The 23889-nt window shown below is 35.3% G+C and overlaps 1 protein-coding gene across 3 annotated transcripts in view; it reads right to left on the reverse strand.

Moving 5' to 3' along the window:
• Window positions 1-4765: 4765 nt before the first annotated feature.
• The window catches only part of RASSF6 (Ras association domain family member 6), a 49639-nt gene continuing 30515 nt past the window's right edge, over window positions 4766-23889 (reverse strand). Inside the window, exons 5-11 of one of the 3 annotated variants that reach the window (XM_012464400.2) lie at window positions 21590-21684; window positions 19128-19312; window positions 15935-16036; window positions 15571-15622; window positions 11262-11380; window positions 11073-11170; window positions 4766-10977 (exon numbers count right to left, since the gene is read on the reverse strand). In XM_012464400.2, coding sequence (XP_012319823.1) covers window positions 10902-10977; window positions 11073-11170; window positions 11262-11380; window positions 15571-15622; window positions 15935-16036; window positions 19128-19312; window positions 21590-21684 — 727 coding nt within the window. In that variant the 3' untranslated portion in view covers window positions 4766-10901. Of the gene's footprint in view, window positions 10997-11072; window positions 11171-11261; window positions 11381-15570; window positions 15623-15934; window positions 16037-19127; window positions 19313-21589; window positions 21685-23889 lie in introns of all 3 variants that reach the window. The other 2 variants (XM_064367850.1, XM_064367853.1) reach the window with 2 other exon arrangements.

Consider the following 23889-nt stretch of genomic DNA (forward strand, 5'->3'; position numbering starts at 1 on the left):
GATTCATGTGCTGAGGAGAATGTGTATTCTGTAGCTGTTGGGTGACATTTTTTGTAAATCTCTTGCAGGTACATTTGGTCTGTAGTGCACATTAAGTCTGATGTTCTTTGTTGATTTTGTCTGGGGAATCTGTCCAATGCTGAAAGTGGCGTGTTGAAATCTCCAGCTATTATTGTATTGATGCCTCTCTCTCTCCTTAGGTCTGATATATTTGCTTTCTATATCTCGATGCTCCAGTGTTGGTTGCCTATCTCTTTACAATCATTATATTCTCTTGCTGAATTGACCCCTTTATTATACATAGTAACCTTTTTATCTTCTTATAGTTTTGTTTCTTAAAATCAGTTTTTTTTTTTCTGCTAAAAGTATAGCTATGCCAGCTCTTTGATTCATTTCACTGGCATGGAATATATTTTACATTCATTTATTTTGAATATAAATGTGCCTTTATAGGTGAAATGTGTTTTTTTTTTAATAGGGAATAGATCATTACATCTTTTTTTCTTTAATCCATTCAGCCACACTATATCTTTTGATTGGAGAGTTTAGTCCATTTACATTCAATAATTTTTTTTTTTTTGCAAGTAAGGACTTACTCTTGTCATTTTGTTATTTGTTTTCTGGTCCTTTTGTGGTGTTCTCTTCCTCCTTTCCTTCCATCCTGCATCCTTTTTTTTAATAAAGATGATTTTCTCTGGTAGTATAATTAAATGTCTTGCTTTTCATTTTTTCAAGTATCCACTGTATGTTTCTTGATTTGAGATTTCCATGTTGCTTGCAAAGATTATCTTTCAACCTATTACTTTAAACTTATGACAACTTAATACTGATTGCATAAACAAAAAGAAAACTAGTAAGACCTCTACACTTTAATTTTAATCCCTCACTTTTAAACTTTGTGTTGTTTTTCTTTATGTTTTATTGTACTGTGTCTTGAAAATATATTGTAGTTGTTATTTTTTATTGGTTCATCTTTTTGTCTCTCTACTTAATATGAGTAGTTTACATGCCACAATTATAGTGTTATAATATTCTATCTCTTTCTGTGTACTTACTATCACCAGTGAGTTTTGTACCTTCAGAAGATTTTTAAATATTTATTAAGATCCTTTGTTTTCTGGTTGAAGAACTTCCTTCAGCATTTCTTGTAGGAGAGATGTGATGCTAATAAAATCCCTTAGCTTTTGTTTGTCTGGGAAAGTGTTTTTTTCTTCATGTTTGAAGGATATTAATTCTATTCTAGGGTAACAGTATTTTCCTTCAGCACTTTAAATATGTCATGCCAATCACTCCTGGCCTGTAGGGTTTCCACTGAAAAATCTGCTGCCAGATAGAGCTTTATTGTATGTTACTTGTTTCATTTATCTTGCTGCTTTTAGAATCCTTTCTTTATCCTTGACCTTTGGGAGTTTGATTATTAGATCTTTGGGGTTAGTCTTCTTTGGGTTAAATCTGTCTGGTGTTCTATAACCTTCTTGTCCATAGATATTAATATCTTTCTCTAGGTTTGGGAATTTCTCTGTTCTTACTCTGTTGAATAAACTTTCTATCCCCATCACTTTCTCTTCATCCTCTTTAAGGACAAGTCTTAGATTTTCTCTTTTGAGTTTATTTTTCTAGATCTTGTAGCTGTGTTTCATTTTTTCTTCTTCTTGATTAATTCTGTTATTAAGACACTCTAATGCATTCTTCCATATGTCAGTTGCATTTTCGATCTCCAGAATTTCTTTTGGATTGTTTTTAATTATTTTAATCTCTTTGTTAGATTTATCTGATAAAATTCTGAATTCCTACACTGTGTTATGTTGAATTTCTTTGAGTTTTTTCAAAACATCTCCTTTGCATTCTCTGTCTGTCTGTCTGAAAAGTCACATATCTCTGTTTCTCCAGAATTAGTCCCTGGTCCCTTATTTAGTTCATTTGGGGAGGTCATATTTTCCTCTCTGAGGTTGACGTTTGTGTATGTTTGTCAGTCTCTGGACATTGATGAATTAGTTATTTATTGTAGTCTTTAAAATTTGGGCTTATTTGTACCCATCCTTCTTGAGAAGGCTTGCCAAGTATTCAAAGGGACTTGAGTGTTGTGATTTAAGCCCATCTGCATTAGAAGACACCCTAAGTTTGGCAATGCTGTGGTTCTTGCCAACTTGTAGAAGTATTGCTTTGGTGGTGTTGGATAATATCCAGAAGAATTCTCTGGATTACCAGGCATAGACTCTTGTTCTCTTTCCTTACCTTTTCCCAAACAAACAGTCTGTGCTGAGCTGCCTGGAGCTTGGGGTGGAATGACACAAGCACACCTGTGGCCACCACTACGTGACTGCACTCCATCAGACCTGAAGCCAGCAGAGCACTGGGTCTTACCCAATGTCCATGGTAGTTACCACCTGGCTACTGCCTTTGTTCACTCAATGCCCTAGGGCTGTATAATCAGCAGATGGTGAAGCCAGCCAGGCTTGTGTTCTTCCCTTCATGGTGGTGAGCTCCTCCAGGCCCCAGGCAAGTCCAGAGATGCTGTCCAGGAGCCAAGGCCTAGAGTCACAAACCTTAGAAATCTACCAGAAGCTTTTTATTCTGTGGCTAAGCTGACATTCAAATAATGAGACAGTATCTATCCCTCTCCTCCCTCCTTTTTCCATATGCAAAGTAGTATCTCTCTCTGTGGTCACCACCACCACAGTTCTACAGGGACTAATGCCAGGCTACCACTGATGTTTATTTAAGGCCCAAGCCTCTTCTGTCAGCTTGTGGTAAGGCTGCCAGGCCCATGACTCACCATTCAGAGCAGTGGGCCCCCTCTGGCCCAGGGCCAGTCCAGAAATGCTGTCCAAGTTTCAAGACCTAAAACTGGGGACCCCCCAAATCTGTTTGATGTTCTACTCCACTGTGTCCAAGCTGGTACAAGACAGAGTCCCCTTTATTTTTCCCTCTGCTTTTCTCACACAGAAGGAATATCTCACCATAGCCACCACAGCTAGGAACGTGCTGAGTCTCACCTGAAGCCAGCATATTTCAGAATCTGAAACCCACAGCATGCTTGAGTATTGTTGCTGGTTATTCAGTACCTAGGAACTCTTTAGACAGCAGGTGACAGATCCTGCCATCATTAGGTCCTTCCCTTCTAGGCAGTGGGTTCACTTCTGGCCCCTGGTGTGTCTAGAAATGTCAGGATTTAGAGCCTGGAATGGGGGTCTCATGACTGCCTGGTGCTCTATCCTACTGTGGCTGAGCTAGTATCCAAGATGCAAGTCAAAGTTCTTCTTAGTTTTCCCTCTCCTCTCCTCAAGCACAAGGAAGGAGTCACTTGAGTTGTTTCCAGCTGTGCTGCCTATGGTTGGGAGAGGAGCATGCAAGCAGTCCCTTAGCCACCCTGGCTGGTGTCTTACAAGGTTGTGTGCTGCCTAAATCCACTGCCTCTGACCCCAGCACAACGCTTGCCTAGGAGTTGCAATCCCTGTGGTCTGGACTGACTTTCATGCTTATTTAGCATCCCAAAGCACTTTAACCCATGGTTGTGAGGCTTGCTGCAACTCAAATTCCAACTACTGAGATCAACAATTTCCCTGTGGCGAGGACTGATCTAAATGCTCCCGCCATGGGTGGGAATTGGCTGAATTCAGTCTGGTTCTGCCTTCCACTGTGACAAGGCAGCACTGAGTTAAATGTAAAAGCTCATAATCCTTGTGCTCTTCCTCCCCCACGTGCACAGATTCTCCACACCATGTGGCTGCTGCTGAGGGGTGGAGGATGGGTGGTTTCTACAATTCAAGGCTGTCTTTCCTACCCTCTTAATGCCTCTTTTAGTGATATGAAATTAAAACAGGTATTTTGATTGCTCTTCTGATTTTTGGTTCTTATAAAGGTTTATTTTTATTTTTATTTTTTATTTTTTGCGTATGTGGGTAACTCATTGTTAAATTTGATGTTTCTGTTTGATTGGTGGAGAAGAATGATTGGTGGAGGCTTCTATTTGGCCGTCTTGCTCTGCCCCTCCCGGCCAAGTCTTAGAGATTTTTCTATTTTGTGATCATACGTATTTAGGTTTTACTTTCTCTCTCTCTCTCTCTTTTGTTTTTCCTCACAAATGTGCTTATTTGTTTGCTTTTCTGAAGGGTCCAAATGGATCAAAAAGTACTAGTGTCTATGAGGAGGTTAAATGGTCCAAGGGAATGTCAATGCAGGATCTTTGATGAGATCTATATTTTTTTTATAAATCATGAAACATATCTAATATTCAAAATAAGAATCAACAAAATAAAATTTTACACCCTCACAACGTTGCTCAAGAACACTGCTAGTCTACGCTGAAACTCTCCTACCCAGCAGAGAAATCTAATTATTGTAACCCTCAGAAAACCCACCATAATTACCCCTCTCTCTCAACAAGCTTTCTGCTTCTCAAGAGCAGAAACAGAAACATGAAATCAAACAGCTTTCAAAGGGCCCAGGTAGATGTGATGGGCTGCCACACCAAGCTGCAAATTGTCTGCCAAGTTCCCACAGTGAACAAAACTCTAAAAACCACTTGGATATTTGTCCATGAGAATACCGAAAATGTGTATTGGCAAACTGAATGAAATAAGCTTCATAGTAATGTTACCTTCATAACAGTTTCACCTTTAATCTTTACCCTAAATATGTGATACTGTATTGGCACCATTATAATATAATGCATCTGAATTAATTTGAGCTTGAAGTGATGATTTGTAACGGTAATTTTTTTTCTTTGGAAATCCTTCTGCAAATGACATAAAGAACTGATGTGTATCATTTGGACTTGTTTTTATTTTTCCAGATATTTTTGCATAAAAGATAAAGTAAACATACGTACTTAAATAAATGAATTATTTTGATTGGAGGAATATAGAAAAAAATTAATTATCATTATAATACCCTTTCCTTGAATTTAAGTAAATATTTTTCCTCACTTGAGTGACTTCAACACATTCATATGCATTAATAAATTAAATCAATACACATTTGCCGAGTTCCTAATCCATTCAATACACTGTGCTAGATACCACAGGGAACAATACAAACATGAATATGAATGCACCGGATTACTAATGCATTTATACAAGATATAAGTACATAAAGAATTATGATAAAAGGCAAATTTCAAAATTCTGGTGTCACAAAAGCAGAGCTAACTGAAACTGGTACACAGGAGCCTGAGATCACACACTGTTACAGAGACCAGGAAAAGTCATGGAAGAAGTGACCCTAACCAGGGACTAGAAAATGGGAATGTTTCAACAGAAAGAGATGTGCTAGAAAGAGAGAAGGCTGAGTGATTTAGTTTGGCTGGTTTTAAGACAAAAATGAAGTAGCTGTGGGCAGTAAGACTTAGTAGAAGTTAAGGCTACAGTGGCGTTTGGGGATTTACTGAAGTTTAATTATAACATGGTTATGATTATATCACATTCTTGTGTGCAAAGTGCCAGCTTTTACATGTTATTCTTATAACTCCCCCAACTGTCCAGTGAAGTAGGTACTATTATTACACTTTAAAAATGAGTACACATTATGGAAGGCCAGATTCAGGAGGAGGCAGTTTAGGGGGAAGCCACAGATTTTGGTGGTTAACTGTATGGCTTCTGGGGCCATAGGTTTAAATCCTACCTATTTCTTCTATGAAAAACCTTGGCAAATCTCCTAACTTCTCCATGGCTTACTTTCTTTACCTATAGTATGAGGTTGAAGGAGTAATTTCCACATGGAATTGTAATGAGTATTAAACATAGTGCTCAGAAAGTAAGTGTTATTAGTTTGAACAATATGAAATCATTGCCTTTGTAGGTCAAACATTGGCAATTGCAAAAGGCTCAATCTGATAGATATTAGATGTTGTTAATTTAGAAGACAAATGAATGTCATTAAAAGGTTTTGCCCTCCCTAACTACATCCTATTTCTCCTTCATTCCCATATATACGCCTCTACCTAATAGTTATACCTGCTATCTTTACCACTTCATCAATTGCATTGCAAGGGGCTTCTTTCCTCTTCAGTTAAAAAAAAAAACCAACCTAAATAGCCCTAAACCAAATTAAACAGTAACAACACCTAACTGAATATTTCATACTAGAGTCAAGAGATAATAAAATATAACACTGTATCAGGGCAAGCCATATATATAATGTTCAATATTTTTTCAGCTATGGGAGCAGACTTGTAATAAGTGATACATATATACAGGGAATTTTATAAAAATATTTTTAGATAATTCCTTCACTCATTCATTTATTCTTTCATTCACTCATTCATTCACTTATGTATTCAATCAATTTTTATTGAGTATATTCTATGCATGACACAATATTAAGTACAGAAAAGCATAAAAAGATGAATGTGACACATTTTTTTTTTACCATTAATAATACCTATTATCTATAATGTAATTTGAAGTAATATGTAACTAACAATGAAATATTTGGACCACCTAAAACAAGGATAAATAATTCTGTGACAAGTTAATATTCTTGCATTATGCCAAAATGATTCTAAAATAAACTATTTTTCTCAGAAATTGTATGACTTACATATTTCTATGTAACAAATTATCCCAAATTTAGCAGGATACAACAAATAATTCTTATCTCAGACAGTTTCTGAGGATGAGCAATCCAGAGCGGTTTCCTTGGGTTTTCTGGCTCAAGGTCTCTCATGAAGTTATTGTCAAGCTATAAGTCAGGGCTGCAGTCATCTGAAGGCTTGACTGAGGCTAGAAGATCCATTTCTAAGATGGCTGTTGACAAGAGGCCTCAATTCCCTGCTGGTATTTGACAGAAGGTTTCAGTAGGTCTTTCCAGGGCTGCTCAGGACATGGCAGTTGACTCTCCCCAGAGCAAGTGATCCAAGAGAGAGCAAGGAGGAAGCCACAGTGACTTTTATGACCTACTCTTCAAAGTCTCAGTTTCTTCCACTTTCCTATATTTGTTAGAAGTAAGTCTCTAATTGCTTAAAAAGTACATTTTTAAATGTTCTCACCACAAAGAAATGATAAGTATATGATATTATGGATATATTAATTAGCTTGATTTAAGAATTCCACAATGTATACATATATCACAATATAATATTGTACTCCATAAATACATACAATTATTATTTGTCAATTAAAAATAAAATAAAAAGAAGTTGCTAAGTCCAGCCCATTTGCAAGGTGAGGAGGATTAGCCTCCATCTCTTCAAAGGAAGAGAATCAAAGACTTTATGGATATAAAACTATCACAGGAGTGATGTTAATGTCTCATTTGAAAAATTGATTTGAAATTTTTTGCATTAAGTAGAATTCTGTGCTTGCATGTACTTGTTACTTTTTGTTGACAACTTTCAAATAATAACTTTACTATTTCCTGATTTAAAAAGTAACAAGTATTAATTATAGAACACTTAATAAATATAGGGAAATTAGAAAAACATGACTCACTCATAATTCTACAATGCAGGTATAGCCACTTTTAACATGTTTTTGTTTCTTGTGTGTATATATGCAAATGTTAGTGTTCACACACATAAATATATTTTATATATATACATATACATAATATATATGCCTTAATTAAATAACAAATATTTTGGAATATGTGTATGTGTATATTCTTATTTAGATATCTAAGAATTTACCCCATAATTAAAATTATTTGGAAACATAATTTTAATGGCTATATAACATTATACAAATAAACGTTTATTTTCCTCTTTTTTGTTTTTTTGGAGACAGAATTTTGCTCTCTTGCCCAGGCTAGAGTGTAGTGGTGCCATCTCGGCTCACTGCAACCTCTGCCTCCCTGGTTCAAATGATTCTCCTGCCTCAGCCTCCCGAGTAGCTAGGATTATAGGTGCCTGCCACTGCACCTGGCTAATTTTTTGTATTTTTAGTAGAGGCGGGGTTTCACCATGTTGGCCAGTCTGATCTCGAACTCCCGACCTCAAGTGATCTGCCCGCCTCTGCCTCCCGCAAAGTGCTGGGATTACAGGCATGAGCCACTGTGCATGGCCCATTTCTCCCTTTCATCTTTTTGAATAATTTTCTGAACATTTAGGCTTTTTATTTCCTTTCATCACAATAAATAATATAAAACATATCTTTGCAGAAAAGTACTTGTATCTCTGGTTATTTCCATATGCTAGGATCTTACAAGTAGAATTATAGGAAAAATGGACTACTAAGTTGCCTTCAAGAAAAATCATATCCATTTGTATTTTTACCAGAAGTTTGAGTCCCCATCTGAGTGTGATTCATTATTTAATGTTATCATTTCTTACTACACTTGATCTTAGCCACAAGGCCGAGAAGCGATTCATGTTATCATTTCTTAATCTTTGCTAATAGGCCAAAATGTGTGTGTGTGTATGTATGTATGTATGTATGTATTTATTTATTTTATTTTGTACTTAATTGGCATGCCAGTTATTGTTTTGCTGCCTCGCAGCTCCAAATTCACTGTTGGTTACCTGCTCTGTGAAAATAGATATAGACCCTTTAAATATTTCTTTGCAGCTTGCATGATGTCATGTTTTGTCAATAGAGGGCGCTGGACACACACTGCGAGAGGAAGTGGTCTTTTCTGATTCTTCGGGGCTGAGCACAAAGGAGTCAGGGGAGGTGCTGCAGGTGCTACTGAAACTAAAAGTGGGAGGGGCCGCCTTTGCAGGAACCTAGCACAACTTAGTGTGTGACTTGAGACTGCTTTCTCCAGCATTTCTCCACCTGCTTCTCCTGCTTTTGCTTTGGGCAGTGGTGATATCACCTGGAGCCACAATGCAAGCCTGTCTTGAAGCTCCGGTTGCTGTTCTCCATCTCTTCTCCTCAGCTGGGTGCACGGTCATATAGAGGACCATGCTGGGCTGGCCAGCTACTGAGCCACTTGCCTGAGCTTTGTCTTGCTCAGTCTCAAGTCACACACAAAGTTGCGCTAGGTTTCTGCAAAGGAGGCCCCTCTGGCTTCTAGTTTCAATAGTACCTGGAGCACCTCCCCTGACTCCTTTGTGCTCACCCTTTGGCAAAGCCCCGAGTCCCTCTGTATATGTACCCACCTGCCTCAGCTGGTCCACACCCACAGGGTTATTTATACCTGCTTGTCTGGTACCTGTAGTCCTGCACTGGCCTGGACAAGCCAGCAAACTTCTCTCCAGTGGGCTGCAACCACACCTTCTCCAATGAATTCTGAAACCCTCATTCCTGCTTTTCCTTTTTAGAATTCTTTCTCTCAGCTTTAGGGTACCTTCTCCTTCCATCTTTATTTTTCTCTCCTATCATAGCTTAACTATTCTCTATATTAAACTTTCCCTGTATGCTGCATTGTTTCTGTCTCCTGATTGATACAGACTAACACAGTTGATCACTATTAAGATATAACTTGTTTCATATACTTAGTACCATTTACATTTTCTCTTCTGTGATTTTTTTTTCATATCTACCTTTTTTTCCTATGTAAGACTTGGTGCTTTTCTTATACTTTTTAGTCTATAAAGATTAATCTTTTATCATGTTCATGGCAGGTACTTGACACTACTTTGTTTTATAAGTATGTTGAATTTTAATGATTACATTTGCCTTATTTTAGTGAGATGAGACTATTTTCTTATTAATTGACAGGTAAAAAAATAAAGATGCAAGCCTCTGATTGAGTCAGTAAGAGAGACTTCTTAGGCTCGTAAAGGCTACAGTACACTTTCACCTTCATCCAGTTTAGGTTTGAATACTGAGAAGGAATGCCTTTGTTTTAAAAATGTTTCATATTTTAATATTATTAGTTAATCTTTCAATTGGGTTTATTGCATATAATCTTATTCCTTAGTACATGTAATATGATCAAACAATTCACTACATTGCTTATGAGGAATGCAAATAGAATTAGTTTACAGAATGAAAGAATGTTACATGCAATTCCATTTTAATATAGAATTTATAAATAAAATCATAGATGATACCTATAGCATTTCTTTATTCTTAGAGTTTTTTTTAGTGGGTTAAGCAGATCTGTAAGTACCTTGAGAGTTGTCATGTAGAATAAGAAAATGCTAAGGGCAGAGTTTGTTATTCCCTACCTAACTTCAGCTACAACAGGCTTGCTTTATCCATTGTATTCATTCAGCAACAAATAGGTATTTGTGGGCCAAGTCTTGCTTTAGCTGATGTAATATGTCTATGTGATATACATATTTTTTGAAAAATAAAGAAAAAGTTCAACTAACTTAAAAAAGAGCTTAAGAAAAGTTTAGAACTGATGAAAGTTCTTTCATCAGTAGAGCAAAGAGAGAGAGAAAAAAAGGGTTGAGGGGAGGCTTAGAAAATTTCAATTAGGATTTCTTTACAGAGTCCATAGTCTTTTCCTTTCCAAAGGCCAGACAGCTCTGATGTTATAGATAGCCAGAAATCAACAGGCCATGTAAATATAGTCCTAGATTTTATGAAAATGCCAGAGTTTTCAAGAAGCTGTGAAACACTGTCACCATCAGATAGATTCCTTGATGGTGTAAAACTGTATTTCTTTTTCATTTCAAGAACTGGCAGCTTCTTTTTCCTGAGTCATTTCTTAATCCATTGATTGTGTTTCAGTTCTCTTCAGAGTCCAAGCTAACTGAAGTTTAAACTGCTTAAGACACAATTTAAATTTGAGTTCATTACAAGTTTTACTATAAAAGCTCTTTGGAATGCACAGTATTCAAGCTTATTTCAGTTACTGAAACTAAACTGAAGCTCATTTTAGTCCAACTGTGAACCCTAGTTAACCTCATCACTTCAAACAGAAACAAGCTTTTTTGACATTCAATTTTCTATAGATTAAAGTCTCATATACATTCATATAAATGCAAGTACAGAACTTATGCACTCATCAAATAGTAATATCTCTCTGAGTTTTTTGAAGTGTTTTAGCAATAGCAGCCTGTACTGCTAAACTGTTGTCTCTGTTTTTATTACCCGTTTATTTTGAAGATATTTCTGTATAATAGCCTTTTCTTTATTGAATCTGAAAATGAGAAGAAAGACTATTAAAATTGGACATGTTTTGTGCATTGGACCTATCAAAGAACCAAGTATCTAATGTGCATGCTTTTGACTTACTTTGTAACTATTCTCTGAATCTCTCTTTTCTCTTCTTCATTTAATCTTTGAAGAATGGATTCCAAGAGAGTAAAGTGAAAATTAATGTACTGAGCAACCTAAGAAAAAAAAAAAAGGCAGAACAATTATGTAAAAGGTGCTGAGTCAGGTGGGAAGCAAAAAAACAGATTCAGGTGATGGTATTCATACATCACTGCTAATTTCTTCTGCATCTTTATCCATGAGGAAAATGCGAGCATTTTTTTCGGAGGGTCCCTGTAGGAGCCTCTGCAGTAGTGGAATATCTGTCTTCTTTAGTCGTCTCTGTTCTGGAGTGAAAACAAGAATCAACCACAATCAGAAGTTCATGCTAGAGGAAAAGAAGGAAGACAATTTTCCAATTTATTTTTCTTATTTAACTTACTTTGAAAAAAATAACACCTGCAGCAGGAGGCAGTTTATTTTAAAAAGCAAATTGAAATTAAAATATCAGTGAACTTCTTTCTCTTACTGTATCTCATGGTTTGACTTAATATCTCAAAGAACTCAACCTTGCTTTGATTAGAATGTTCAAAGAAATCTCCAGTCTTACAGGCCATTTATAAAGTTGCATGCTTCAGTAATTATTTAGTTTTTATTTCATGATTCCTTCACGCATACAACAAATATTTGTTGGTTCTTTCCAAGTGCAGTTGAAGTAATTCCATCTTTCCAGTTGTTTAGGTCCAAAACCATGTAATTATCTTCAATTCTTCCTTGTCTCACCCCACACCCAATTTTTGGCTTGTCTTTAAATTTATATTCCCGAGGTTTTTGAGATCAATAATATTCTTATTATTCATTTATCTGTGGTGTTCATCCATTCAGCTATGAAAATGGTATAGAAAAAGAAAATACCTTCCAATCTGGTGTGTTTCCAGAACTTCAAATTTCCAAAAGTTATAATATAAATACTCCTCCTATAAAAGTACTTCTAGCTTTCTGTCAAAGTAGTTTCACATCTGGGATTTCATTTTTATCAGAATGAAGTATGAACAAAACACAGTGTCCTTATATTCATCTTCTTTCCTCATTCTTTCCCTCCCTTTGCTTACTTTCTTCAGAACAGTGAGAACGGTTCTCATTCCTTGAGCTGGACTTATCCCAGGAGAAGAGTCAAGAGAGAGTCTAGAACTCAAAATCCCAGCCTCCCCACAGTTAAACTGACATTACCCATTCCTGTTCTCACAGTGCCAGCATTTACTGTTTTAATTCCTCTGCCATTTCTGAAGCAGTTGGGAGCCTTGACAATTTAGCTCCTCCCATCCACCCACCAGAATCCTCTTTTGACCTTCAGGTCCAATGTTAACTTGGTTTAGCATCCTCAGTTTGTTCCGTTTTTAATCTTAACTTAGCATGGCTTCTTGCTTCATGATTGTTTTATGATCATCTGGGATGATTATTTAAAATTCATATTACCAGACTTGTCCTCTGATCTGGAAAGGTTTGGGAATCTTTATTTCAAATGAACTCTATAGGTAATCTGAAATAAACTACAATGTGAGATACAGTGTAATGAGCTTTGTAGATATAAAGTTAAAACCCATCTATCTCTATTTTCCAGATTATTGCTCGAACAGGAGCCCTATGCTCTCTTCTTTCCTCTTTTTCTGGTCCCTAAAGAGTCCTAGTTATTATCATCCTCAGTTATGGATATATACAAAATTTTGACAAAAAATATAAAAGAAAATGGGATTTTCACAGGTGAGATTATAAAGAACTACATTTTTTTACAATGAAAATAGACTTATTTTTTCGGCTTATGAAAACAACACCCTTGTTTGTTCATAGGTCCAGCACTCTGTGTGGAGCCCAAGAATGACTGGCAGGAAACTAAGCCATATCTCTGCTCAAATGCAGGTTGAAGTTAAAGGTGCGAGGAAAGAACAAGGCGCACGTGAATGGAATCCAAGTCTTGGAGAACATCAAAGGGGGAATTTTCAAATCTTTTCTTGTACAACCTAGCAAGCTGCCACACAATCACTTAAGACTTCTTAATAAAACTGCTCTTTTTAGCCTTAAAAAAATCCCCTTCCCCAAACTTGCACGCTATCGTAACTGGAATAAATGAGAAAAGTATAAAGCAGAAAGTAAAACACGCCTGGAATTTCTGAGCCCTGGGAGACTCCGCATTACCCTTTGAGTGTCCTCTTCACACAACTCTATGCACACACACAAACGCATAATACGTAAAGGTGATCATATCGTGCTTGCTATTTTTATTGTACACACCTTTAAAAAATCCTTTTTTTATTTTTGAGATGGAGTCTCTTTCTGTTGCCCAGGCTGGAGTGCAGTGGCGCAATCTCGGCTCATTGCAACCTCCGCCTCCTGAGTTCAAGCGATTCTCCTGCCTCAGCCTCCTGAGTGTCCATAATATATTTTAAATGTGTTTGTTCCACCACACTTCGCTATTTTTTTTCTTTTGTATTTTTAGTAGAGATGGGATTTCACCATGTTGTCCAGGCTGGTCTTGCACTCCTGACTTCAAATGATCTGCCCACCTCGTCCTGCCAAATTGCTGGGATTACAGGTGTGAGCCATCATGCTTGCCAGCCCCCTTCCCATCCTCTCATCTGCATCACCCCAATCCTCCACCAGGTAATTATCTCAGTGGTTTTGTTTTTATCATTCCATACCTTTCTTCCTGGTCATATGATCATGTATACCATATATTTAAATAGGAACTTGTAACTGTTTGTTTTAAAAATGGAATCTTTTATATACTTGTAGGCATCTTACATTTTTCACTTAAAATATATCGTGGAATTCCCTCCATTCTATTGGCATAAATCTAATTCATCCCATTCAATGGCAGCATAGTATTCATTTATTTAATCATTTCCCTAGGATCAGTAACTTTGTTTTGCTTTCATTTTTTTTGTGGGATAGATTCTCACAAGTGGAATCGCTGAGTTTAAAGACATGTACACTGTAAATTTTAACAAATATTGTAAGAATAATTTCCAAAAAACAGAAAGTCATATTTTTACCAGTGTTGCATGAAAATATCTTTTTACACGGATGCATGGCAACCATGGGTAGAATCATTTGAAAGCATGTTGCCAATCTGATAAGTGCAACATAATATTACAGTGTGGCTTGAGCTTGCATTTCCTTAGCTACTTGCATTTCATTGAGTTTAAGACTTTTCTAAAAATGTTTAGCTGGTTATTTTAGTTTTTTCTTTGAATTGTATTTTCATGCTTTTTTTCTATTTTTATTGGTTTGTTTTTTGTTATTATTTTGCAGGAAATTATTGGTATTATTGTATTAATCTTTGGAGAGCATTGACAATATTCTTTATAATCTACTATTTGTATCTTTTAAATTGTTACACAGTTCAATATTGCTGCCATTTACTTTAAATTTTCTGGTTTTAAATTTTAAATTTTCTTTCTTTCTTAAACAACTAGAATATTATTATATATGTGCCCTTAGAATTTTCCAAAATACAGATCTTATCTTTAAGCCTTCAATTTATAAGAACTTTAATTTTATATATGTTTGGAGATACAGCTTTCATTTTCTTAAGGTCGTTCTGGCATCGAAATGTATTATTTTATTCTAATAAATTTCTGGCTCAAACGTTCTGACACTTAAATTATAGCATGAGTTTTTCTACAAATTGACATATAAAATATTTTATTTGTGAAGTTTTAAAACTTTCATTTCCATATCACTTTTTCTCTAATCTCTCTATCATGTCCTGCTCCTAGCATCCTACTTATAGAGCCTTCTCAATGTTCTGCTTCTAACCTTTTACTCCCACCACAAAGTTCTGAACATATCTCTACTGAGAAAGAGATAGCACTCCCACAATGTGTCAGACCCTGTGCTAAAAAAGAGGCAATATCAATGTCAGAGAGAACAGGTGTGCAATCATGATTCCTCTATGAGTGACATTCAGAAAAGAAAGCCAAAAAGAAAGTTACGAGGTGAGCGAAGACAAAAGTGTGTAACAGTTCCAGAGGGTTCTAATCTCCATTCAGATAATTTAATGTCTGGCCAAGAAGCAAACTCTTTCATATAATAAACCCTTCAAGGATACCTTATTCTTAAGTTATCTTTCTTTTTTTTAAAAAATTATTTATTATACTTTAAGTTCTCGGGTACATGTGCAGTGCAGGTTTGTTACATAGGTATACACTTGCCATGGTGGTGGTTTGCTGCAACCATTGCCCCGTCATCTACATTAGGCACTTCTCCTAATGCTATCCCTCCTCAATTCCCCCACCCGCCAGACCCCAGTGTGTGGTGTTCCCCTCCCGGTATCTGCGTGTTCTCATTGTTCAACACCCATTAAGTTATCTTTCTTTAAAATCGTGGACTATAGATAATGTTCTAAAGACCACTCCTTCCTTTCCTCCTACCCATTCTTCCCTTTTCTCCACAGAATGAGGCAAACTATTCTGCCTTCTCCCTGGGCAGCAAACTAACACTCTAGAGTCAGGTACAAAGTGTGATCAAGCTTTCTTACCTCCTGTTGCAAAAATAAGGTGAAGAGCAAAATCCTGGGCACTATTTTCAATCTGCCAATGGAAAAAATGAACAAATATAAATTCTTTGCTGTTATATGATGTTTTCTAACAGGAGAAGACCCAAATCATGTCTGTTTTCTCTTTTCCATTTTTCACGTTTAGACATAAAATCTTCTCTGCTTGTATGGGAATTATATAATTTTTAAAGGACCAGTTACTAAAAGGTGTTATACATAAGACTCAGTACTCAACATCCAATTTAGATTTACACGTTCATAGGTCTTTTTCAGAAGAGTGGATTTATGTGTTTTCAGTTGAATTATATATAAGATACTTATAGCTCAGTTAAGTGATAAAGGTTACCTTAAATTTTTGGAGAAGTTGCTTTATTACTTCTTCAGTTCTCATGTTACTGTTTACTCTGACCTTAGTTTCTGATCCAAAAGCTGGAATGAAAATTGATGTCTAGAAAAAGAATTGTCATATAAGTCTTTAAAATTATATTGTATTGACAGTAGTCAATTATCTTGAACATAGTCTTCTTATAGGGCAAAAAAAAAAAAAAAAATCTGAGGTCATCCATTTAAAAATTTGTTTTTTGTTTGTTTTTCTTTGTTGTTGTTGGATATTATGTGTCCTTTTAAGCAGCTTTATATTATTTCTAGAATAAATTAGGTAAAACACTATTTGAGGATGTTTGTAACATTTTCACCGGGCAATTACATCCCTCTTTAGTGCAGTTTAGGATTTCAAAATAAATTAAATCTAACTACAGATGTGTGTGGGACATATGCAAATACTATGCCATTTTATATAAGGTACTTGAGCATCTGTGAATTTTGGTATCTGCAGGAGGGTGAGGGAGTCCTGAAACCAGTTCCCCACAGGTACCAAGGGATGAATACACATATTTCTGGGTTAAAAATCTATACAGAGATTGAGATGTGCTTGTGCTTAGGCAAGGGCCGAACTATCTGTTTAGGTAAGTCAATATGTAAGTACATTGCTGATCAGTGGGCAGATTATGTAATTCTTGAAAGTGATGATATTATTCCAAAGAATGTCATAGAATTCTCAAATAATTATTGACTTAACATAGTCCTATGTATCAAGAATTTTTCTAAACCCTTTGTAAATGTTAACTAATTATCATAACAGTCATAAGTAGGCAAAATTAATTTTAAATTCTATGATACAAATGATATATGTTGAAATTTAAGAAGAGAAGCAACGGTGAGTGGAGACTCACAGTGGGTTAGTTGATGGTATATGTATAACTTATGACATTCATGGTGGAGAAAATCCAGTTCCATGTGTACCAGAGCAGAGGAGAAGCAAAATATTTTACTCATTATGTAGCAGAAAGTAAGAAAAAAAGTCACCATATGTGTCTTTAAAAAATAGATAGAAATATTAAGTAAAGATTTATTTCCACATATTTCATTTACATGCACAATCTCCAAGTATTCCAAGACTGTAGAAATGAGGTGGGTTCAGCAGATGTGGAGATGGGTGGGTTTTGGGGTGGCTCAATGTTAGAAAGATGAGTCCTATATTGAGAGATCAGCAAATTAACATCCAAGTATAAAACACACACATATATAACACCCACACTCATATAACACACATACACATATGGCATTTGTTTGAGTAAAAATACAGATATTTAAATAAGTTTTCTGAGAAGATGTGTGGAGAATGTCTAGGATAAACTTTTATAAGTATAAAAAATCAATGTTTGTAGACATTTTAGAGCACGGATGAATTATTCTGTGACATTTACGAGCTCTATGGAAAACCACATGTTCATCCTGCACTAAGGTGAGAGTATGTTGTACATGTGGTTTGATGTTGTTTATGTGAAGCTTCATGTAGTATGATGATAACATAGATCAGCATTCAGGACCTAGATTTTAGTGCCCACTTAACCATCCACTAACTCCAACTTTGTCAATTCACTTAACATCTTTACTGACTCACTTAACATATACTTAATAAATGATTTCACTTATAAAATAAGAGAGTAAGACTAATCTCTAAGAGTCCTTTTAAAATGTCAACATATAGTGAATTTGGAATCATGTTTTTCAGAGCAGTATTTTAAATTTGTAGTCTTTATAGCAGTTGTGTTGGTCAAAATGTATAATGAAACCTGTTATCATTTACTATTGCATGGATAGAAATATACTACTAGTTAAGTCATATTCACCATAACTGATCTCCAAACATCACAATGTAAGCCTTTAATATGTGTTACTCATAGCCTAACAATATTGGCATTAACAAGGGTTTCATAGTATAAAAACATCTTATGATGTACAGCAACTTATGAAACATATCTACTAAAATTCCTTGATGCCCATCATTGTATAATTGTTGATAGAATGCTTTGTTTTTTCTTTTTTGCTTGTATTGTTTTCTGCTAGTTATTAAATTGCAGTGAATGACATTTGTGTAAAATATCTACAGGCCCAACTTGAGCTTATTCAGTCAACAGCAACAACATAAGCTAATGTAAACTGAGTTCTTCTTTTGTGCCAGATACTATTCTTATCCTTAATTTACCCCATTTCATTCTATCTCATCAATGACCTTGTAAAGTAAGAAGAATGAAGGAACTAGGACCAAGAGATTGAGGAGGTTTTAAGCTTACTTGCTCAGCAAGAATGTAAAACCAGGCTGTCAAGCTCCGGGGCCCAAGCATTTAACCACCATTCTGTGCTGCTAACCAAGTGTCAATTTCATTTCAGCACAAGTGATCCAATCTGAAAACCAATTGTTTAAAGCAATGTGGCTTTCCTTCTTCAGCACAAATTACCCCACAAGATAATGACATGCGACATGATTTCTGAGAAGGGAGAACAGGGACAGTTGGTAGCTGCCTACCCGTGGGGGACTATCAATGCTACTTTATAGCTATCAGGATAATTCTGGAACCAGAAAATTCTGATATGAATAAAGAATTGAGAAGAGAGGTTTCTCCCACCAGGCCCCAAAGACACACTATCGATAGTCTCCCAAGGGTAGAAGAAGAAGGAGGAAATAAGGTAGAAATCCTTACAGGAGAAAGCCTACAAAGAAATGAGTTCAGATTTCTTATTAAAGGCCTCAGAGGACAGCTGGCACACTATAAGTGCTAAGTATTTATAAGATGGAACAATGAATGATTGCTAAGGTACATCACATGAAAAATACTTGAATTCTGGAAAAAATGATGATCTATTTCCTGCTTCAGCAAAATGTAATGTCTTACAAGCACTATGGAAAGGCACATATAAATTTAAAACACATTAAATGAAAAATCAGAATGTGAATTGTATCTAAACTACAACTAAACTTATATAAAAATGATGTGTGTACAGGTAAAAGACCTGGAAGGTAACATGGCAACATGAGAAGTTTGATTTATGAGAATAAATTGGCCTGCAGCTTTTTCCTTTTATTTAAATGCTACTACTATTATTATTATGAATTTAAATTGCAAATTGAATTGAGTGGTATTGTTAGTGAAACAGACAACGTTATTTTGTATTACATTAATGGAATTATAACTCACTTCATGGTTATAGAAGTGTCCGTTAATAGAGGCCCTATTTTTCTGTCTTTCTTTTCTGTCCATCATTGGAGGTTTCATCCTTTTTCTCACGAGGGTTGCTTCACTCATAGTTCTATAGAGCATTGGGGAGTCTGGTTCATCCTCTGCATGTGGCTTCAGGGTGCTGATGTCATAAGATAAATAGTCTGGGAAGAATACAGATTATAAGCTCGTATCAATTAGCTGCTTGTCTCCTAGCATCCAGTGTATGCTTTCATTAATTTTAGGAATATTGCCATTTGCTAGCTGTGTAAAAGCATTATAGTCCACTGCTTAGCTGCATATTTACTTATTAAATGTTGCCTGAGACTGACTAAGATAGCAAATTCTGCTGGTATCTCATACAAAATTCTTATGTCTCATTCTTAGGTTTTATAAGAAATGATTACAATTACCGTGTTTGGGGTTTGGGGATTCCTTTAATCTTAATTTATTGGGGGGTGCATTTCATGGCATTTCAGAATGTTAGAGCCAGAATAAACCTGATACTTTATCAGTCTAATCTCTTATAGGGAAGAAAAGTACAATGAGTTGAAGTGGCTTTCCTGTGGACATGGTACTTATGATAGAATCAGGTCTAGATCCGTATTACACTTTGGCTCCAAGTTCACTGGATCTTCCCTTGAAAAATAAACATTGGGCCTTAGTTTTCCTACAAAACTACAGAAAGCTTTTTGAGAAGCCATTTACATGGTATATGGAGCATTAAAAGATTTTTTTACCCCATCTTTTGTAAAAGCAAAAGGAATAGTATGCTTTGGACTAGTACCTACTATTAATAATATATCACAAAGATAATTCACATTATATTCTTTTTAGAACATTCCAGAAGTATGATATGAATAACTTTTTACCTTAGTTGCCCACTATCTTATTTCTTCTCATTGAATCATGTATATTCAACAATGATTCATAATTTATTTGTCAAAATTTGATCATTAAATTATTACAATTTCTACGGTAGATTTTAGAGTATAAAATGATAGTGTAGCATTGAACAGCTTTAGTACCTATTGGGTAGGCAGAAGGTGTTTAAATGGAATTGAATTGAGTTACAATGTGTTACTAGCCTAAGATGCAGAAGATTCAAACCTGCCTTCTGGTCCCCTTTCTGCTTGTATCCAGTTGATAGCACCTTTTACAATTTCCTCTACTGTGCATATTCATATGTAAGAATAAGACCATTTGGTGCCATTGTGTTTTATTTTACTTTAGGATTTTAAATAATTTTCAATTGTAATTAGAATGTCATCAAATAGGAATGAGATATTTCTTCCTTCTCTAGCACTGGTGTTTAAATACAAATATATTTTTATGATGTATTTGATGCCAAAATACTGGGATTTCCTTAGGTTTAATAGATATTTTTAAAAGGATAATCGGAAGGGCCCATATATAACAAGATGTTAAGATCCCAAGAGACAAAGATAAGGGAACTCTGGAAGGAACATCATGTTTGTCATAGGATCTGGGTTCTTGTGGAGTAGAAGAGGAGGCAGTATTGAGAATCACATGAACAAAAAGAAAACAAACATTGGAAGCTGCTGGTAGGCTTATGAAGTTAATGCTAGTGGGATACCCTTGTTCACACAGAACTGACTTGGTAAATCATAGTCCCATTTCAGGCACGTGAAACCTGTCCACCACCTCTCACTCTAGCTTCAGTCACTAGCATCTGCTACTCTTTGAATCTGATGTGTATATGAGAATTACATGAAAAAATTCATACAAAATACAAAATACCATGCCTGATACTTATGAGAGTCTCAACAGATTACAGCTATCAATATCATTATTATTACTCTCACATCATCACCATTATGATTACAATTACTAATGTCACACGTCACTGGAGCTGACATTTCCCATTTGTTTGACAAGTTCAGTATGAATCCATATGATCCTTCATGTATTTGTCTTTTAAAAAATATCTTTGAAATAACTTCATCAGATATAAAATTGACTCCAGTATATCTGTGTCTTTCTGAGAAGTTGTTTAAATATCTATTAACTAGCTAAAATGTTCAACTTCTAAAGGATATATAATTAGGTCTGATGGGCTTGGTCTAACATATGCAGCTATTGAGAATGATAAATAATTCTAATCTTTGGGGAAAATACTGGACAATTATATGAATACAAATCTTATTAAAACTATTAGCTCTCCCTATTCTAATAAGTGACTTAATATAATTGCTTTTAAAATTACATTTTATATACCAAAGTAAGGTTCTTACACACCATACAAGCACTACAGTGACTTAAGTTACTATGCTCCTAAGACATTTAAAAAATATATGTACATATGAAACAAGAGTTTATTGTGTAGTATGAAAAACGTTAGATTTCAGGGAAACATATAGGGTCATACTTTACATTAATTAAAAACTAAGTCTCCCAATTAATAAGATTTTGATACTGACCTTCCTGGAAATTCCTTGTTTCAGACATTGGAATCTGGGTCCTGTCTAGCTCGCTAATATGATAGAGATCATCAAATTCCCCCCAGCGTGTCATTCTGAAAAGTAAGAAATCTTGTAAGTAACATCAGTTCCATTCATATTGAGGCCTATGATGGTTTCTAGATTTACAATGTTAATATAATAATACTGTGGGCCTCTGTAGGTGGATATATCATCCAAAGTTATAACAATTTTATGATATTAAAATTATATTCATACCAAAGTGGTCAGTATGTATTTTAAATACTTCCTGTACTTTTACAGAGCATGTCTTCTTTATATAATAATTCAGTTATACACTGAATTGCAAATTATATAGATTCTGTAAAACATATGTTCAAATTGAACTAGCAGAAACCAAGATGATCAATTGTTGCAAGATATTGGATAATACTCTTAGGAGAGTTTAGATATAAAAGTATGTTTTATGCATTCTGTCAATATGTATTGAGTACCTATTGCATTCAAAACATTGTTAGGTAGAGTGGCTCTAAAATGAGAAAATATGGGGCCTATCTTTTAAGGCCCTTGATTACCATGAAGAATGTAGTTTACAAAGAAGGAAAATGTATGAGACATTTTGGCCAGAAAATTATTATTTCACAGAGAAACTAACAATTTTAAGTGCATTCTAGTGCTCAGAACAAATGAAACCTGACAAATGTTTATTTTTACAGTAGGTCAAAACTCAATTTTATTTTGTTTATCGGGTCTCAAACAACTTTCTTATTCTCTCTGTGCCTGTGTCCTCATCTGTAAAATGGAAATGATAATGGTACGAGGTAGGATAGGGTCGTTGTGAGGATGAAAAGAGTTAATTTGTATAAAATTCTTGAAACAGTGCCCTGAAAATGATAAGCATTCGATATGGATTAAAAATAATTATAATTATCCTCATCTCCATTGTCATCATTATCATCACCAGCATCTCTATCCATTTTATTCCTGATGGGTCAGGAACCATTAGGGACCCAAAGTGTTCCTGGATCTTTCTAGGCAAATGGTTGCTATTATTTAAGAGTCTCTTCAATAATGTTTGTTTTCCTTATGACTAAAATATATTCACTTATAGGGAATTTGTGGCACTGACTCTTCCCAAATGTCACTGGTGGCAACAAAAAGTAATGGCAGTGAATATGAAAACAATCATCCCCTTTCTTCGTTACTTTTGAATTCTTTTGAAGTCTATTTTATGGTTATTATATCACTTGAGTCTCACAATAGCTTTATGAGGTAGAGAAAGTAATCCTAATATATTTGTTAATTTCAGAATACAGCCAATCCAAACAAATGTTATAAAGCCCAACTGTAGATAATTAACTCAAATAAAAACTACCAGGTCCTGACTCAGAATCTAATTAGTCTTACGACAGATAAAATTATCCATTTTCCCCAATCTATAGCAGCTTAATAATCAGAAAGTGGCAAGTATAATTATCATAGAAGGAAGGTTAGCAATGGAAAAGGCAATACCAATGAAAACAGAAACCAAAAATGCAAAGTAACATGATGCTATTTCACAAGGCTAAAGATAAGAATCCCTGGGATGCCGGGCAAATTCTTGGTGACCCTGGCAGACATAACAGCTTAGTGTTGTCACACAAATACAGGCTGCCAGAAGTGGTCCAATATATTCTGTGTTTGGCCCCCTATCTTTTCCACCATCTACAGCAGAAAACACCAGTTTTCAGCTCTGGATTGTGTAATTTGAAGCATCACCCCATGCAACTGTGCACATGACTAAGCTCTAGGGCAGTTATCCAGAGTTTTCAAGAGAAAACTGGTTGAAACTTAATGTAATATCGAATAGTTTAACTTGCCCAAACATGAGGCTTCTGTTGCTCTGACCAAAGTTCAGGATGTATGGTCACTTGCAAATTTAAACTGTGGGGAGGTTTTCTAAAGAGTTTAAAAATAAAAAGGAGGTAGAATTTTGATAGACAAATAGAATATGGTCACTTCCCTCCCATATTGTAAGAAAAAAACCCACCACTGACATTATTCAAATGTACACCTGTCCAGTTCATGCTCTTTATGTTATTCTGCCATGACTTGTCCAAAATATGCAAAAGCTGAGTTTGGAAAGATTAAAAACAGAAGTGAAAAATAGTGTAAGCAAATACAACCTTAACATGGGTGTTGTTTTCTTTTGTTAATGAAAGATTTCCAAAACACTTGTACCAGATATGAGAGATCAAAGCACTGCCCGTAGAATTGTTTCCATAAAGGGTCAGAGCTCAAATAAACTGATTTTTTAAATC

This window comes from Aotus nancymaae, unplaced genomic scaffold (genome assembly GCF_030222135.1).
Source record: "Aotus nancymaae isolate 86718 unplaced genomic scaffold, 86718_ANA_hifiasm-v0.15.2.pri h1tg000006l, whole genome shotgun sequence".
NCBI classification, from domain to species: domain Eukaryota; kingdom Metazoa; phylum Chordata; class Mammalia; order Primates; family Aotidae; genus Aotus; species Aotus nancymaae.